The sequence below is a fragment of the Struthio camelus genome, chromosome 1, assembly GCF_040807025.1.
Source record: "Struthio camelus isolate bStrCam1 chromosome 1, bStrCam1.hap1, whole genome shotgun sequence".
NCBI classification, from domain to species: Eukaryota; Metazoa; Chordata; class Aves; order Struthioniformes; family Struthionidae; genus Struthio; species Struthio camelus.
This window is the reverse complement of record NC_090942.1, coordinates 202,234,553-202,253,628: the sequence shown is the minus strand read 5'-3', so window position 1 is coordinate 202,253,628 and position 19,076 is coordinate 202,234,553. Positions and strand designations below refer to the sequence as shown.

Genomic DNA, 19,076 nt, shown 5'->3' with positions numbered 1-19,076 from the left:
AGCAAACATAATATGCTTTTCTGAAATTAAGAACTCCTACAAGGAATAGGGTTAAACACATTTAACAGAATATTCATGTAGAGCATGTGAGAAGGGACTGTGGTCATCCTCAGTCATGATACTTGACAGTTAGGTACTAATTCTGAATCCAGTAAACGCATACTGAAAGACCATTCATATCACTCTATCCACCTTTAGGATGAGTTTGATTCCCGTTTAGCCACCTGCTCCAACACGATCAAATTTTTCAATAGCACATGCCAGAGTATTTGTTCTCTCACATTCTATGCTTAAGCCCATGTGAAACTGAAAGCCATCATTCTTCATAAATGAAATCAGGTGGTCCACTGAAATTATTTATTACTATTCTACCACCATGAATATTCAAACATTTACAAGTGTTTGTCAAGAAGCAAAACCAATAACAACACTGTATCTGCAATTATTAAGATGTCTACAATCTTCCATAAAAACACTCAGTTCCATTCCACGTTTTTATGAGTCCATAAGAAATGTTTCAAAGTCCTGGTCTAAGTCTGAAACAAGGGCATCCACAAAGTCTTCAACTGAAGGTGATTTCTGAAGCATACCTACAAAAAACAAGACAATAGACTCTTAGCAAGAATACCATCAGCTCGAAAGTTTTGGTAATGATACAGCTTATTACTAATTAACTTTTAATGCCATGGTTCATATGACAGCAACAGCTACTATGTTTCTTTGCCAAGAAATAAATGCAATTATACCATGCAAAGAATATTTAATTTTTTCTAGCTATCTGTTACACATTATCAAAAGATTGACAGGTTTCATGACTGTGAACTGACTTTTATCCTTACTATCTTCAGCTGGGAATTATGTCCATTCTAAAGTAATGTAACCAAGACACAGGCCAGACTCAGTCATTTCCAAATGACTGAAAAAAATCAGTGGCTGAGCAGGGATTTAAATCCTTATCTGCTGAGTCTCAGGCCTGACAGAGCCAGACAAAACAACATACTGTAGCCAGAAAAAACAACATATTGTCGCAAAGTGTTACACATTAAAAAACCCAAACAAATGCATTTTCTGTACACTGTAGTATTAGGTTTGTTTTTTTACAGGACAAGGACTTACCTTTTATTAAGAATTATAATTTCTACATATGTTATTTGTATCACACGGCTACAGGATAACAGACAGAGAAATTAGCGTAACAAAGAATCAGGCTCAAGTGTTTTGCCAAGTGCTTCTATAAGGAGACCAACCAAGTCTCACACCTTCCTCCTCCAAATCACAACTTTTCTAGAAAGCCTGAGAATATACCCTGGAAATTATTTTCAGATATTTCTTTGTACTAAACATTACATTACTATTGGTCTTTTCACTGTTATTAATATTTTCATGATTATATACGGAGGTTTAGGGCATTGCTTGTACAAGGAAAAAAAAACGTAGAGCTGCCAAATAATGTAAAATCTAATCTTTGTACTTCTTTGAAGTGATCTGTTCTTTCTGACAACTGCCAATGTAAATATAACCTTGTTCTACCCTTTCTAATAGGCACACCTACTGTACATAATTTTATGCTCTTTCATATCCTCAACAACATTTGCTTTCAGTGAAAATTATAATTACACTCTTCTAAAAAACACAATCTTTTACTATAACACAATGATTGAAAAAAACAACAAGAAACAGAGCAGCTTTTCAGGTCATTTCGTGTGAGCAGCTAGAAGAGTTTCCCACTAAGACCTCAGAGAAAAACATTTTCATCCGAGTTACACATGTTTCAAGTGTCAAGACAAACTGCCTCAACACAGTAGATTAATAGTAAGCACTAAAAGGAAAACAAACTTCATACTATATACACGTTGACCGAAATGCTGCTAAGTGAAGCTTGCATTAAGCTATTTTCAAAACGAAAGAGAACAGAATATTTTAACTACTTGGTAAGCTTGTCTTCTACTCTAATTTTAGTAAAATTAGGGTGGAATTACTTCTAATTCACAATAAAAAATGGCATGCTATATGCAGGGCTGAGAAACAGATGGGTCTCGATACCACCTACTAATCAACTTTCCCCAGAGATTCATGACCTGTTACAATCTCATGCTCTCAGGTTCCTGAGCGGGTTGGCTGGGGGACAGGCATACTTGCTCCCTTGCAGCCTTGGAGCATTCCCCTCAGACAAAGAGTTTAAGTTTTCTGCAGTTTTCCTAGAAGTGGAGACAATCCTTTAAGAAGGTGACACTGGTGGCAGCCCACTGGAACACACGCACAGCTACTGGAACTTTGCTTTTTGATGGAGATGGAGCAGCCCAGTCCCAACAGTGCAATTCATTTTGCCCTTCCTTAGTCATTCACGACAGGCATTTACAACTGAAATAACTGGCTCTGTTTCTAGAGACTGAACAGAAGAAGGAACTTCATGGGTGCCACTCTTTCGACCAATTTCAGAGGTCTCCTTTACAGTGAGAAGAACTGTGCCTAAAAAGTGTCTATTTTTCCCCGTAGCCCAGAAAGGAAACGTGGATGACTAGCTCAGGTATAAACAGCAAAAATTAGGTGAAATAATGCCTTTCTCCCAATCTTTAAGATGTGTCTCCATAAAGAACCATTCCTCCACTGCAAATATCCCCTTTTCTATCAGGTATCAACAGGGACAGATAACTATATTGCTGTCAAGACAGTACAACTCTGAACCCTAAAATACAAAAAATCCTTTCAATATTGAGTTTATAAATATTTTGCTGTGGACAGTTCTTAAAAGCATGACTATTAATGTGCTGCAAAAAGAAGAAATGCTAACAGTACAATGATTAATTTGTAGGTAGGAGGAAGAGAACAGACTGATCCTGGAACTACCTTCCATTAGATTTAATTTCCCTCTTGAATAAAAATAGCAAATCATAATAAAGAAATTATATCCCTGGATATTAGAAAATGAATAAAGAAAACATAAATAACTATGTCATAATTGGATTTATTTTGGTACAGCTGAACATAGTCTTACCAAATCTCACTCAAAACTTGCTACAAATTGCATTCATTTAGGCTCCACACGGTTTGTTTTAAATATGTAAGAGAATTCAAAATCTTCCTTGCAATCGTGATGTGAAATGGCCCCCTATCTCATAGTTCTAAGTTCTGATAATACAGATTTCAGATTTCTTGCATGAGTGGTCTACTGCATTGTTCTTTTCCCATCAATGACACCAACAGCAGACACTAGCAGATCTGGCTTTTGAAAGGAAAGGATGAAGAGTAACGGTTTGCAGTCATCACTGAAGAACTACTGTAGTAAAAAGAGCATGCCCTTACGAAACAAGTAACTACAGGTTTTAGAGGAGATGACTCCAAAAGGAAATAATAGTATTTCCATGTTTTAAATTTATTACACTAATCAGATGTATTAAGAATGGTCATCTCTCTGTTTGAAATCCGTTAAAAGATATCAAGGTAGGATCACTATGTACTCAGCACTTTACTCTAAATGATTTAGTAAGATGTCCACAAGCTTTGATTGTTGCAGTTTTAAAATCTAGGAGTGTATTTTATATGTTCAGTCCAACTCCTATTTCAGATCAGTCTCTCCCAAGCCTAAGGCAACTGCATGGCTTATCTTCTCTGCTTTGAAGTTTTCTCTCACATTACAGCCCTGTGGTTAACCACACCCTTTTGAGAGATGGTTAGCTGTAACATACAATCACTGGAAACCGAGAGAAGAAAAAAGCCTGTGGCAAAATGTGGCCTCTGCCCTTTTGGAACACTAATTATTTTGGGTCCATACAGTTTGAGTTAACATATATTGCCATTCACATCACCTTTTAGGATTTACACATATTTCTTATACTTTCAAAGAGACATACAATCATTATCTGAATATCTTTACAGTTTCTTCACATCATAATTATTCCACTGAATACAATTTAGGCAGGGGAAAAAAATTTTCAAACTGCATTTGAGCAATTGCATGCCCATTTACATATCCAGTTGGTTGGACTACCATGAACGCACACAACTGAATATGACTATATAATGCAGCATTAATGAATCAAGAATACAACTGCACATGCGTTTTGCACATGTGCTTCTGCAATCTCTTATCTAGAAGGAAGTCTTCAGAGACTTGAGGGGCAATGTGTCTGCATCAAAACCACAGGACAAGTGTACTCCAGGACCTGTTGCATGCTCTCAGTCCTCAGATCATCCAACCTGGACACTTGTTACACTGCAGTTTGCTTCCTGCCCGTGCACCTGGATTTCCTTCCAGGCCAGGAGCGCCAAGGGGGAGGGATGGCGCACATCTGGGTCTTGTTCTGACTTGCAACCAGCTGTGTCACACACAGCTGGTCCCGGAAGGGACACCTGGGTTACACCTGTTAAAGGCGTTTGGAATCCCTAACTCCATGTACTGCTGTACAGGAGGGGGTCTTAAAGAGCCATGCGGCCATCCCATGACAGAGAAATCAAGTTCATTTCAAACTATTTTCTCTCTTTTAGAGACAAATGGAAGCCTCTTGGACAAAGCACTATCCATTCATTATTTCATTGCTCCTCCTATTTGTAATTGTAACTATTTTTGAATTTTGCAGGTTATCAAAGGGGTAAGATAAGAGAGGTCACTTCAAAAACTGTTAAAAAAGGGAGTCATAAAGCCTTTGCGTTTTTTAAATGGAAACAAAAGCCAAGAGAATCAAATCCAAACAAAACAAGTATACTGCGTTTTCTAATCAAAGACTAGTCCAAGCAGGAATCTTGTCACCGACTCCACTGGAAGGCAGGCCAGATTCTTTATCTTTCCTAATCACTAAATCTATGGAATTGTGTGGGAAAAAGATGAAAAGCTAGGGTCACATCCAAACACAAAAGAAAGACAATAGACAGCTTCTGAGAAGAAAAGCATAACAAAGAAACTGAGTAAGTGAAATACTTGTGAAGTTATCTTTTATCAAACAGTCAATGAATATGGCCAACTTCACAATGAGATACGGAAGCTCTTGAAGGGTGAGGCTAAATACACGTATCCAGAAGTCAGACTTGTACAAACACATTTCCTTATGACGAAAATTCCTAAAATAACAGAACGTAAGGTTTTTGAAACATGGCGCTTACTACCACAGACTCTCAGTTGTTTCCCTGAAGAAGAGCAAAATCAACAAAGCTTTGAAGTCTGGTGGAAGCTGCCAGTAAATAGGAATCTGTTTGGTGATCTGCTATGGGAGCATGGCTTTGTAACTGATGAAAACAAACAACAACCAGAATTCAAGTATTTTGGAATACCCTTCATGAAGAAAGAAAAATTAAGCAAGAGGAATAAGAAGCTGACCAAAACAGTAACCTAAAAAATTAAAGAAGGGATAACTGCTTTTACTTTTCGGCTTAAACTCTCAATTTTTGTAATAAACACGGAGTGATTAAATATAAACATATAATACACTTTTCTATCATATGTGGTCAATGATTTAATCCCAAATAATCCAAAACAAGCAATTGAATTATTAAATGTCAGAGACCTGAGCTACCTCAATTTCATTTTTCATGGACAATCATTCCAGTATGTTTCTATTAAGTTTTGTGCTGTCCACAAGTGAAAGTCACAATACACACAGGAAAGGACTCTGCTGATTAAGAAAAGCATTCTTCTATTAATTTTGATGATCACAGAATCGCCAGGGTTGGAAGGGACCTCTGGAGATCATCTACTCCAACTCCCCTGCTCAAGCAGGGTCCTCTAGAGCACATTGCACAGGATCGCGTCCAGGCGGCTTTTGAAGATCTCCAGCGAAGCAGACTCCACTACCTCTCTGGGCAGCCTGTGCCAGTGCTCTGACACCCTCCTCCAGGAAAGAAGTTTTTCCTCAGGTTCAGATGGAACTTCCTGTGGTGCAGTTGGTGCCTGTTGCCTCTTGTCTTGTCACTGGGAAGAGTCTGGCCCCATCCTCTTGACACCCTCCCTTCAGATACTTGTAGACATTGATCAGATCCTCACTAGTCTTCCCTTCTCCAGGCTGAAGAGTCCCTGCTCTCTCAGCCTTTCTTCAGAGGAGAGAAGCTCCAGTTCCCTAATCATCTTTGTAGCCCTCCGCTGCACTCTCTCTAGTAGTGCCTTCAGTAGTGACCTTGAACATATTTTTAGATTTCTGTTTAAATTCATATTAAAGGAATTCAGAATATAAAAGTGAAAACAGCTTGTAAATTTCTGCTGTTTTCTGTAGATGGATTGTCTATATTCTTATATTCTTATCACAGGTACCACTCATGCTGATCCTAATACACACAGAGGAGTTACTGCTACCTGGTTCTCCTTTCATACCTGGACAAATATGCTAGCAAGTGCACTACAGTCACGGACCTTAAAGTGACACATAGTTGTTTAGAGATTTAAGTATTTACTGATTTAAAGACAAAAAGAGAAATCAAATTGTGTCTCTTATTTACATGGATGTTTCGGTCATCATAAGAGATCCCACTATTCTACCATTAACATCAAGCTCACTGCCCCACAATATGCTCAACTATTCCTTTAACATAGCTTGCTCTCTTCTTCAAACCCCAGTTTGTGTAGCTATTGCTTCTTCACCATTCACCACTGCTCTTAACTGACTGAACTATCTGTACTGCTAAATGAATTCTGGACTAAGAGTATGAGGACTATGAATACCGAAATGCCTAAAACATCTGATTGCTGCATTACAAGATACAAACTTGTTTGTGTGCTTTCACTGTATCTTTTCATGCTTTATCATATTCGGATTTCCTTTAAATTTAAAATAAACTTAGAATTTCCTGGACACTACTTTTTCCAGACGAATTTCAGTAATAAGTTTTACCCCAAATTACTGATGCGTACTCTCATCCCCAAATGGATTGTACCATAGTTTTACTGTGTTCTCCTACAGCAAGGAGGAAAACCAGGTGCAGTTCTACAGAACTGATGCAAGTCCTTCCACAGATTAATTTTTCAAATTGTATTCAAACAATATTTGATTCAGGTGAGCTCTCAGCCAGTAACTTCAGCATAATTTCTGAGATATTCACTGAGCATTGAGTTTACTGGAAATTAAAACAACATACTAGAAATAAAAGAGATGACAAACATAACTAGTGTTTAAAAATAATCTTTCTTCCTCTACCATAGGTACTTACGGTATAATTGGATTTGCTTGTAAAGCTGTATGTTCCTTTCCTGCAATTACTCAAAATCATAATCTTGGGCTGCAGTTTCTGAAGTTACGTTACAAACACAGATTCTTCAAGAGTGGTATACAAAAAAGTAAGTTTAAAAGTTGAAAAGTCATGCTAAAGGAAAAGCTGCCCTATATAGAGACACATAAAATGTGCTAATCTAGCCACTATATGACCATCTAGTCACTATATGTCTGATGACTCTAGGGAGGGCAGATGGCCTCAAATATAAACTGATGGGCCAAAGAACTGAATGTGTTCTAGTTATGAAACTGTGGTGAGTTCATGATGGAATACAGACACATCACCACTGTCCTACTTATAGTATTAAAAGGAATAATGAACCATGTTTCTTTATTAGAATATTCAGACTCCCACTTTATCAGAATGCATGTTTGAAGTACTGACACAACCCAAGCTATTTTGATGATGTCAGAATGACATGGTCAAAAAGATTTCCAATTCTTGTATACACAATAATTGTATCTACTATGAATATCAAGCATGCAAAAGTTAATCATTTTTTGTGCCCATGTTGGTGCTATCTATCCTCCTTGCAGTATGTTACACTCTTCTTTTGAATTCTCTAGACTGCTTTGCATTACAGCCCTTTCCAACACTTCACCCCAACTATTTGTGTGTCCGTTTCGTTCCACGGATCATTAGTTTTACTGACACATGAAAAAGCTGACAAACAGTCCACCTAAGTGAATAAATCAACACGTTTTCTTTCATAAACCCTATGAAAAATCAAGATTAAATTTAAAAAGCTGAATTGGAAAATACAGTTAAATTATTTCTTGCTAGATCAAGGGAATAAAACAGTCCTAATTTTTTTTCTACCTTGAACCATAAGTATGGGCTCTTTTCCACCGCCGTGTGCCAGCATCTCTCTACGATAACGTTCACCCATTGCCCTGAAGAAACATAGATAAATTTGAGTCAACTGCAAGCACAATCTGTTCAACTTTCAGTCTTATTTGCTTCTAGTCTCTCTACAGAGCTCAAAGGCAGAGATGAAATGAAACCTTCCACCCTGAAACAATGACTGCCTTACTTCCATGTCAATCCCTCAAATTCAGATTACGTTCAAAATTATACTACGATTAACTGAACTAGATAAATTTTATACATATGCTGCGGTATTTATGGAAGTAAAATTGTAAACAACATTTTACCCTTCTTTGCTCCAAGGGAAAAGGTTACTCTGTTACAATGTTTGGAATATTCAGATAATGTATAAGAACAGTTTAAATTTTTGATCTCAAAATTTACTTCCTCATTTCACATAGCAAAATGAGTAGGATAGCCATATGTAGCTTTGAAGCTGGTGACACGAAGCTTGTTTAATACCTGCAGCTTGCTTTTGATTTCAACAGAAAATTACAAATAATTAGACACCTCGAAAAATCAAGCTAATTATATCTAAATATGGATTTCAGTGCCTCCCAACCAGCACACGTGTATTTTAAAACACTGACATCAATTCTTTGCAACAGTGAGCATGTCCCAAAGTACACTTTATATTTGAGGTCATGTTCTGTTTTGTTATACTCTAAAAATCAACAAAAAGTTAAAAAAAATTGTCATTCAAAAAAACCCCCTACATTGCCCCAGGTATAACATTTGTTTCCTGCTTTGCAGCATGCCACTTCCTGCTCCTTAATTTATTGGCTATTTTTACCTATCAAATGGGTCCTGAGCAAAACATTGTTTCCACACCATGGAGGCAACAGCCCTAGACATGAGGTAAGAGTAGTATTTTGCACCATAGCCCACGAGATGGCTGAATCTCAGCTGCCAGGCCTGTAAGGAGAAAACAAACAAAAATCAGAACAGAAGTCACATCTCTTAAGTCCTTCAAATTGTTCTGCATTTTCTTAATGATTCTTAATAAGAAATGGTTTAAAAAAAAAAAAACAAAAAAACTCTCAAAAAACAGAAATTTCAGAATTAACACATCTTCATTATAAGATGTATTTTTCTAACTAAATGCCGTATATCCAACATGCTGATAATTGAAATTATACATTAATAGGTTCAGAAGGAGAGAAAACCAAGCAGTAAAAAAAATGTAGTCACATTTAATAATAGCTATATTGTTCTGCTTGTGTTGAAAGAAAGTCACAATTAACTTATTACAAGTAACATCACGTCACGTTATTATTTTCCATGTGGATAATTGCAGTGTCACACTTGGAAAAGTTCAATATATAAATGTTTCCCACAAACAAAATGATAATAGGGATTTTTACTTGATACCATATAAAATACAGCCTCCCATATGCCAAAGACTCAGAGGTAGATGAATTACATCCACATGCAATGTCATTGTTCACAGATTTGTTTGCACATTTTTAAATGTATATATGGAGCAATCACCATCTGTAATTATATCACTATTCATTTATGAATTGTTACTTGGCTTTTTGACTCATTCCAGTGCTGGTGGACTCCTTTTTGAATGTTGTTTGGTGTTGGCTGTTTTCTTCTCTTTCTTTAGCAGGGAAAACTGGAAGTATAAGCCGTACTTTCACAGAAATAAAATACCACTTTTTCTTCTCTGACTGTAACGGAATAATTTAGGTTGGAAGACACCCCTGAAGATTATCTGATCCAACTCTTGCTCATAGAAGAGCCAACTTTAATCAGGTTGCTCAGAACCGTGTCCTGTCAAATTATCAGCATCTCCAAGGATGAAGATTTTCTAGAACCTCTCTGGCAAAACATGGAAAGGGGAGCAGATTTAAACCAAAAATATATAATCTCCCTACAGGTTTACATATATGTTTTGAATTGAAGGTGGATGAATCATAGAAGAAAGAGTGAGCAACTTACTTTGCCCTTTTTGCTGAGGACATGAGAGAGGAGTCAAGTCATGCACCTCGTGTGTCCTATCTAAAGTTAAAGACCTTAATACTCTAGTAATATGACTATTGTTAAGATTTTTGCAGGTACTGCAGAAGAGAATTTTAAAGAGGAACTGGAAGACAGACAATAAAGTAGCTTAGCAGATGGTTTTAACTTAAATCCATGCCTTGTCAGATACTTCTTTCCTTGTCTTAAACCTGAGGGCTGAAATTTGGAAGCAGCCAAATAGAAAAGTGAGAGGGTATTAGCAGTTTTCCAGGACTACTTATCTTTGACCCTATCTATTTTCTTCACACGCTAAGTAACAGTCTCCCGATTTTTGACAGCTGAAATAAACTACGTTTCTTCATCTGAGAAAGTGCTGATCACCATCTTATTCTTCATTAGTCAAGTCACATATATATGTTAAATAAATTGACCAGTCAAGAGTATTGTGGCAGCAAAAGAAAGCATATGGCTTTTAATCAGTCTTAATGCCTTAAAAGAGGTAGGGAACAGTTGCCTATTACCCAGATCATTGTGAATAGGTGATGAGAAACAAAGCGGTTATCTCCTTTTTCTGAGTAACACCTACCAAATAAAGTTCTCCAAGTTAGCTGTAATTCAGCCACGCAAAAGCTGTTTTTAAAAGGAAGGTTACTTCCACCCTAAGACGGATGTCCACGATAGATGGAACAAAATCCTTCTATGTGGGTGACCAGTCTAGACCTTACTGGAAGCCTTGACAACCCGCAAAGAAGCGGCCTAGTTTCTAAGCAGCAAAGTTAGGGGAGATGAAAAAAAATGCTGCCAGTTTTCAATTTTCCTGTGGGCCTTGTGGTATGATGTAAATAATTAAGAATGACTTTTTTTCCTTTAAAGCTAACTCCACTGTACCATATCTCATTACAATGCAAGTTCTCAATAACATTCAGCTTGTACACAGATTCTCCATCTTGCTCTGAAAAGTAAGGTGGTTGCCACATTTACATTTAACATCTCCACTTTTTCTAACTAGTCCCTTAACTATAATCATAATCATTAAAACTGAAAACACATTTTGAAACAGATCAGAGAGCCTGTATTTTTAGAAGACCGAGGAAGAAAACATGTCAGTTTTTATTTTCTTCTACAATGTTTTCAAAATGAGGATTAAAAATTTCAACTTGAAAGTTTAACTCTCAGGAATGGGGAAAGCTTTACTGATGAACTAGTTTCATATACCCAGGAACGTAAATAATTTCCAAATAGATCACTTTCCTGAAAGACCAAGTTGCTTTCTCTGCTACAAGGAAAAACGCTCCCTCTGAGCTTGGCATACGGAAGAATATTTCAACTTCCCCCATCAGACAGGAATGATTTTAATGCATCACATAAGCTTTAACTAGGATAGTGTGTCTTCCTCAACAGCCCAGCTTACATGGCCAACATCAAATATTCTTGCTGCCCCTGTGATGAACATCCACAGAATACCGTGGCAAACGAGAACTTACTCTATTTTTAAGCCATTCAATAGTTTGCACCTAAAAGAGCTTCACCTCCAAGATGATCGACTATTCCATTCATCAGGTTTGTTGAAACTCACCATCACAAGTAAGCAAGGAGAACAGCTTCTCAGCAGTCTGTCCGGCTTATTTTGGAATTTGTACCTAAAACAGGCCTCAGGATCCTTTGTCCAAATGTAAAAGATACTTGTTTGACCTTATCTTTGCTCAGATAATTAACTAAGAATCTTCAAATTTCTTCTTTTCAAAAGAAAAAAGGAAGAGAGAAAGACCAAGCAAAAAGAGTAGTTACATCCCTCCCTGCATTTGCAGAGGCCCTCAAATACGATGAGGTTGAAAAATGAAAAATTCATTGGCAATGGGATGGTGTCAAAAAAATGAGATAAAACAGAGGATGGGTCACCCTATCTTAAGATAGGTGCCTAAGACACGTAAGATATAGATGACACCCTCTTTCTTCATTGGATTACAAAAAGAACCTACTTGAGTTAGCTTAAGTTAGGTGAGGTGACGTGACTGCCATCCTTAAAGACATCATGCAACTGAGATTTTATTCATGCTGCAAACAGCAGCTGAGGAAATCTGACTACAAATACTGCTGTTCTCTAGCGAGGTTTGAAGTATATATGGGAGTTTAAAATGTGTTTTTGCAAACAGTACAGATTTTTCCCACTCTAGAATATGAATAACCAGCATGTCGCAATTCCCTGTTTCCGTTTTTTTCTTAGTTCTCACATAAAGCTGTTGATCGGGAATTCCTAATCCCATCATCCTATATCTTCAATATTTCAGCATTACCCAAGCACATTTTCCAACTCTATGCTGTTCTAGCAACTGCTTTGCAAAACTGGAATTCACTCCCTGTAAACAAACATTTCAACTTTCAGATGCATCACCCTAATTCACAAGAAGTTCCCCTCTTCCATTAAAAAGGTGCTCCTGCTTTGTACAGATGAGATTAGTATCTAGGAAACAAAAAAAAAAAAAAAGGCCAAGCATATATAGCCTAACAGTCCCACAAGAAGATCTATAATCTATATATAAATAAAAAACCCACATCATTGTAACTATTTCAAACTAAGCAGTTTACCTTTCAGCATAAAATTCTATTTTAGTAAAACTACCTATAGATGCAAATTGTCTGAACTGTGTTATTTCCAACAGTGACTTACCTCTCCGTATCCAGAAAAAATCTGACATTCCCCTTTGGAAAGGGTAGAGGTTAGACACTTTCAACTAGGGCACTCTCCTTAATAAATATCTTTTCGGTAAGCAGCTAGAAAGTTAATGAGGATTGTGAGTAATCACCTGCTTCAGAAAGTTCCATGAACCAATTCCAGGAGTTTATAAAAGTGCATTTTACAGCATAGCCCATGGGTTATGATAATATGCCATCCACAGGTCATGTTCGTGCCTGTTTTTTTATACAGCACAACACAACAGACTGAAATAAAGGTGTGTGACTGATCCACTACAGTTATTAAAGGGGGCTTTTTCCATCAACGTTATCAGTCTTCCCTTATAATCATGCCTGGGAATATTTCCAAAATTCCATGTGCAATGGCTTTCCATCCTCTCCAAACAAGTAAACAAACATATCTCACCAATGCATTTGTACTATTATACCTTCTCAGTAATTTTAAATAAAGTACTTGCAGGCTACATTCTTAGCGTAGGATTCAGTCTATTTCACTTAGCTACCTAAAATAAGCTGTCTTGTCCAAACCAGTCATGCAGGAGTCCTTTGTAGTCAGGGAACAGAAGAAAGTATTCACCTTGTTTGTCTTCAGAGGGGATAGGACTACAGGTCTAGAAGAAATTAAGAGAATTTACTACAACTCTTATCCATATTTAGAAGTGAACCCATTTCGTTCATTTTACTGAATGAAATAAAATCAGTCTGGTTAAAATCTAGGATCACAGTAGGATCAGTGAAACTAAACTGGTTTGAAGACAACAAACATTACTTTAGGATTCAATGATCTGAATTCTGGATTTAGAAGAGTTAAGATTATTACAAAAGTCAGCCGACATGAAAATTTAGTCCTAAAAAGACTAAAATTAAAGAAAAAAACTACAGAATAGTGTTAGGTAACTTACTACATTCGAACCCAGTTTTTGCTTGATTATAGGTAATCATTGCTTCATGGAATTCCATTAATTACATACAATTAGTCCTACAAAATCCGACTACATCCTTTAAAAAGGAAAAAAAAAATCTACAGAAAGTTGTGCAAAAACTACTTGACTCTTCCCGAGAAGTGCTCGGACTTTTCAAAATGCTCTTCATATCCTGTGCTTTGACTTAGACTCCATTAATCTTCATCTATTTCAAAGTGTATTTAAATGTCTCCATTTCGCTTTGCATCTTAAGACAAAAATCACAAGTGAGAACCTGAAAAGATCCAACACTAAATTAAGAAAAGTATTTACGTCATTTAAGTCTCCTAATTACAGAATGTGTGCTGCAGTAATTACATCAATGAGCAAGCTGTTGAACAGCTTCCATGAAGAACAATATTTGATGGAGATGATATTTGGTGGCCCCCTCCCTTCTTAATTAAATTCTTATCCTGGCAGGAAATCCAATGGAGGAGCAGCCAATTTATCTCCTTCAGGGGCTACGGGGTGGAGAATCCCCAGGTCTGGCACCAACTTGACATTACATTATTGCCCTTGAATTTGGCTATCAACACAGGTCAAAAACTCCTTGGAGCCATGAAGAAGCTCCTGGCTCAAGGAAGCGGGCAGCCAGAAGAGAACAGCCCTACTAGCACAGCAATCTGTACAGGCTGTTTACTTCTGCTGCACAGTATCATCAGTGTTAGTGACACCGGAGGACAATACTGCTTCCGGCATGCAAACAAGCACGTTCAAAGTTAGTACCGGCAACGTTTTTGTGGCACTGTATCATGGAGCCAGAGTCAGAGGTGGAACGTAAAGAGCTGGAACTTATAGATCCTGGGACTCTGAGGTCACTTTTCAAGACACAAAAACGGTGAATTTCTTGCATCATGCAGTTCTGTTTGCATACTACACATTTTAGCTTAGAGGATTTCCCGTTCTGCTGTACTAGCTGGGAAGGTATTATTTTAAAGAATTGGAAGGAAAAAGTGTTCTAAGCAAAAGAAAAAAACTTTACTATCTGGCAACCGGGAGAGCTGGTCCCACTTTTCCCTTTGACTCCTCTTTGCATTTTCGTGCTCTTCATACCCTCTATATCCTATCCAAGACAGCAGTTCAGTATCACTTTTCTCCAGTTCCAAGGAAGAAACTCAAGAAGTTTCACAGCATGGAACAACAACATCCAGTCACCAAGTACAGAAAATTTAGGTCTCATCCTTTCCTTATAGCGACTCCCAGAATTAGTGTGCCAGTTTACAGGAAGGAATTCCCTTCTATGAAGCTGCTCTATGTTCGCTTTCCTGAAAGAACCGGGCCTGCAGTTAGACAAGCTGCCTGATAGGGCTTTTCCTCCCCGCAGTAACTGGAACAAGAGAAACAGTGTTGCTAGCAGAAGGCTGCGCTGTGGGGCTGCCACGTTCCACAGTACAAGTTCTGCTACTGAGTGCATTTATTCTGGGGAGGCCAAATTGTCACATAACAGAATTTTTGTTCCCCACTTTACTACCTAAACAACTCATTTAATTTACAAAACGAGAAAAGGATTATTACATACGTTTTACAGTTTAAAGAATTCTCTCATTTGCAAACAAATCGCAGAGTCTTTTTTCCTTATTATATTAATTTGTAACATAAGTTTACAGCATGCTTTGAAGACATCCTGCATTCATTCTCACTTGAAGAAACAATTTAATGAGCTTTGCACTGCAGAGGTTGCAAACTATCTGTGTCAGTGGCTATCTCTGGGGAAAAGCTAGAGCGCTGACTGACTGTCAGTGACAGGCCTCTCAACAGGTATGCATTTGCGTGTTTGGTCAACTTACATTTCTACAGTTTGGGCTGAACTCCTCTGAGTTTTATAGAATTACATCATCATCATTCTGGAGCTACACAATAATAAAAGAGCCCAATGAAGACTTTTAAAGCCACTTCCTTAGCTGCAGTTTCTAATCTTGTTTAGAATAACAAAAAGCTAATTTCAAGAAACTGCATCTTGTGCTGCCCTTCTAACTTGCTTAACGTCAATATTCTTCAGAGTTTTGCCAGCGTCATGCGTTTCTGAGTTAGCAGTGGGAGACTGCAAAGTAAACCAAGTCACAGACATCGCTGACGTTTCAGAAAGTGAGTCAAACAAGAGATTAAGATTTCAATTTATAACACTTCTGTGTTTTTATTATAAAATGATAAATAAATCTAGCAAGGCAGAGAATGTAAATATTTTTGCAGTTGTTTACACGGGAGAAGAGGAAAGGAATTTAACGTGCAATTAACCACTTAGGTGATTCTAGATATGTACCATATGGTCTTTGAATTATATAAATTAAAGAAAAATATTTCATTTTTATTTATAATCTATTAATGCATTTGAGCTGCTATAGCAAAACCATTTAAAACTATTTACTTTTCACTCTCTCCTCTCCTTCCTACCAAGGGACTAGGGGAGGGCAACACGGGAGACACCGAAGAATATCAACTTCAGAAAGCTACATTGATGACTTTGCATTGCTCCAAAACCCTTAAAATTTGGACTGAAAAAAACACAGAGATATGAAAACTGATGTTATATTCTGTCCCATAGCTGACCTAATTTGTACAAGTTGAGAGACAGTGTTATTCGTAAACATTATAACTAGTTTTAGCAGTAAACTACTAAGAATATGCAATCTGAAAATTTCCAGAAGAGTCCTTCATGTTCTGACAGACAACTCTATACACATACCCGTGCAATATACACACGCCGTTCAGATAGCAGTGACTCACTACTGCCAAAATTTTAAAGATTCAAAAGCTCCAGGTAACTACAGTCAGGTCATCAAGGTTTCCTTTGGGTACAGTTTCAGGTTGAAGCCCAACGTTTCTTCATTACGATTAAATTAGATTTTAAATATTAATTTCTTATTTTAAAATAAACATCATGAACGCTGCTTAAGGTAAGTTCTTACAAAAATGAGAATAATTCTAAGCAAAGTTGTAACTGCAAAATTTATTTGCTAATCCAATTTAATCACGTAAAGCATCTTTACCTGCAGTGGAACATGAGAAAGCTACTACTTTACAATAACGTCTGTTTACTTCCTTTTGCCAGAATACTTGGCCACAGAAGATAGGGAAGTAGGGGATCACAATTCTAATCCTGAATCTGACATGAACTGCAATATGGACTTGAAGAAACTATTTCTTTTTTCCCCTCTCAGTCTAACTGCCAACTCCTGTTAAGTGAGGGGGACATCCCTTCCTCTCTCTCTCTCTCTCTCTCTCTCTCTCTCTCTCTCTCTCTCTCTCTCTTATTCTTTTCTGTTTTGATTGTAAGCTTTTCATAGAAGGGACTGTCTCCCATTATGTTTGGAGACATCTCATTTGAGGCCTTCTAGCCTGTACTTATATAAATTATAATATTCAATTTATATATATATCAAATACATATAGCTACAGTACTGCAAGCCTTAAAAATACGCAAGATGTGAGAACAGAAATACAAACAACAAAATAATTTTCATTTATATATATATATGTATTTTAAATAAATCTACAGAACATGTAGGTATTTCAAAATGTTACTAAGAGACATATGCAACTACTTTTTGCACTGTTGCTTATAATGCTCTGCTACATGCAAATATTATCATTAAGGTATGTTTGAGTTTCATGGGGCTAACACTTGTAAAAAGAATTTCCTTAAAAGTGCTTCATATCTTATGATATCTGTAAACACTCTGCTGCTATAGATAGTTTGCCCAGTGAATAGTGTCATATAATCACGAGAGAACAAACCTTCACAATTTTCACTATCAGTATTTTCTTTATCATGAAATGAACTCAATTCCAAAAGGATAGAAACCTAAACAAACCTTGAAGGGTGACTTTAAGAGCTTTTGAAAGTTCCAGTATCTACTTTAGTACTCAGCAGGGCATCAATCTTTTTGAAATGGCTTTTAGCTATTAATTATTTATAGAAATATCACTTCCCCAGAGTTCACTGCCTACTCCTTTATTAATCTTTCCCTCTGACCTAGACTCTTCAACTTGATTTTATAGGATACTTTTAAGAAGGTCCATATGAAAACTAATCCAGAGATTAGCACTTTGTGTAAACAACTTTGACTTCCAACAGGACAACGTAAAAAATTACTTTGCCGGGGTTACACAAACTTCAAGAGGTTGAGTAATGACGTGTGACATCATCTCTCTTCCAAACACTCAAAAAAATTGAATCCGAGCAACATCAGGGTCTGTTCAAGTAGTTGGTCAGAAGAGAAAGTGGAAGAGCAATCTATTTTGAAGACTCTATGCTTTTATTATGAAATATACATCTCTGATCTAGAACAGTCGTTTCTTTAAAACTCCCTACAGAGGAGACTCTAGAACTACTCGGTATCTGTTTTTCTCTTCAGCAATGGGTTAGAAAGATCTGGCACTAACCATAATCACATTTGCTGTAAATTAAATCACTTTTTCCCCTTCTGCTATGCTCTTGCTTGCAAGAAGCAAATGATCACCATCTCAGCGCTGACAACCTTCTTTTCTTAGAAGTTTTTAAATACCAAAGACATACATGCTCAAGTGTATCGTTTAATTTTCTTTGCCAGTAAAATGAAAACTTCTTCAATTTTCCTTATATTCCTTCCAATGTGTCTACATCTTTTTAAGATTCAGCCATGTACTATAGGACAACATTCCCAATTACTGAGTCCCCTACACCAAATACCAAAATATTAAAAAATTAGATATGATTTGCTTTAACAGCAATCCATGAGTAACTCACTTCACTTGGTTAGATTTTTTGGTAGTAGGGCTCTTCTGGTAATTACTGTTCTTCAAGTATTTTTGTTTTTAATTGCTTTCTTAATGCAAACTACTTCGCATTTGTTTTGAAATAACGACATTCTCAGCATTTCGAACAATCCCTCCCAGTTCTCTGGATCATTTAAGTTCTGCTTTTCATGATTTCTGCAATCTCTGTCAATTGGTGTATCTTCTATAAACATTATAACCTGACGCTCATTCAGAGCATCAGAACAGTAGCAAGTCCTGGACAGACCCTTGGTGACCTCCACTTGAAATGTTTTCCCAGCTTGAAACGAAGCTTTTTACCTGTACTTCCAGCATGTTTTCTGCATGTCACCTCCTCCGTAACTCCATAGTTTGCTTATAGAACTATGATTTCCAATAACGTCAGAAAGCTTGCTAAGTCTAGAGTTATACTATCAGCTGCTTCCTTCTTATCTCCAATAAATTTATTAGAGAAGAAAAGTAGATTTTTCCTATCTCAGGTGGTTTTCAACAAAACCACAGGTTTTTTTTAATCACTTGATTGTTTTCTAGATGCTTATGAACTGTTTAATAACTGGTTCTACTACTTTAATAACAAAGTCTGAAAGATTATTCTACAGGTCCACAAGTTCTCCTTTCTTCATAACAGCAGCTATC

The 19,076-nt window shown here is 37.0% G+C and overlaps 1 protein-coding gene across 3 annotated transcripts in view; it reads right to left on the bottom strand.

Moving 5' to 3' along the window:
• Nucleotides 1-343: 343 nt before the first annotated feature.
• MIPEP (mitochondrial intermediate peptidase) overlaps nt 344-19,076 on the bottom strand; it is a 77,174-nt gene continuing 58,441 nt past the window's right edge. For all 3 annotated transcript variants that reach the window (XM_068930218.1, XM_068930217.1, XM_068930219.1), the window contains exons 17-19: nt 8,855-8,976; nt 8,014-8,087; nt 344-590 (exon numbers count right to left, since the gene is read on the bottom strand). In XM_068930218.1, the coding sequence (XP_068786319.1) occupies nt 496-590; nt 8,014-8,087; nt 8,855-8,976 (291 nt within the window). In that variant the 3' untranslated portion in view covers nt 344-495. The remainder of the gene's footprint in view (nt 591-8,013; nt 8,088-8,854; nt 8,977-19,076) is intronic.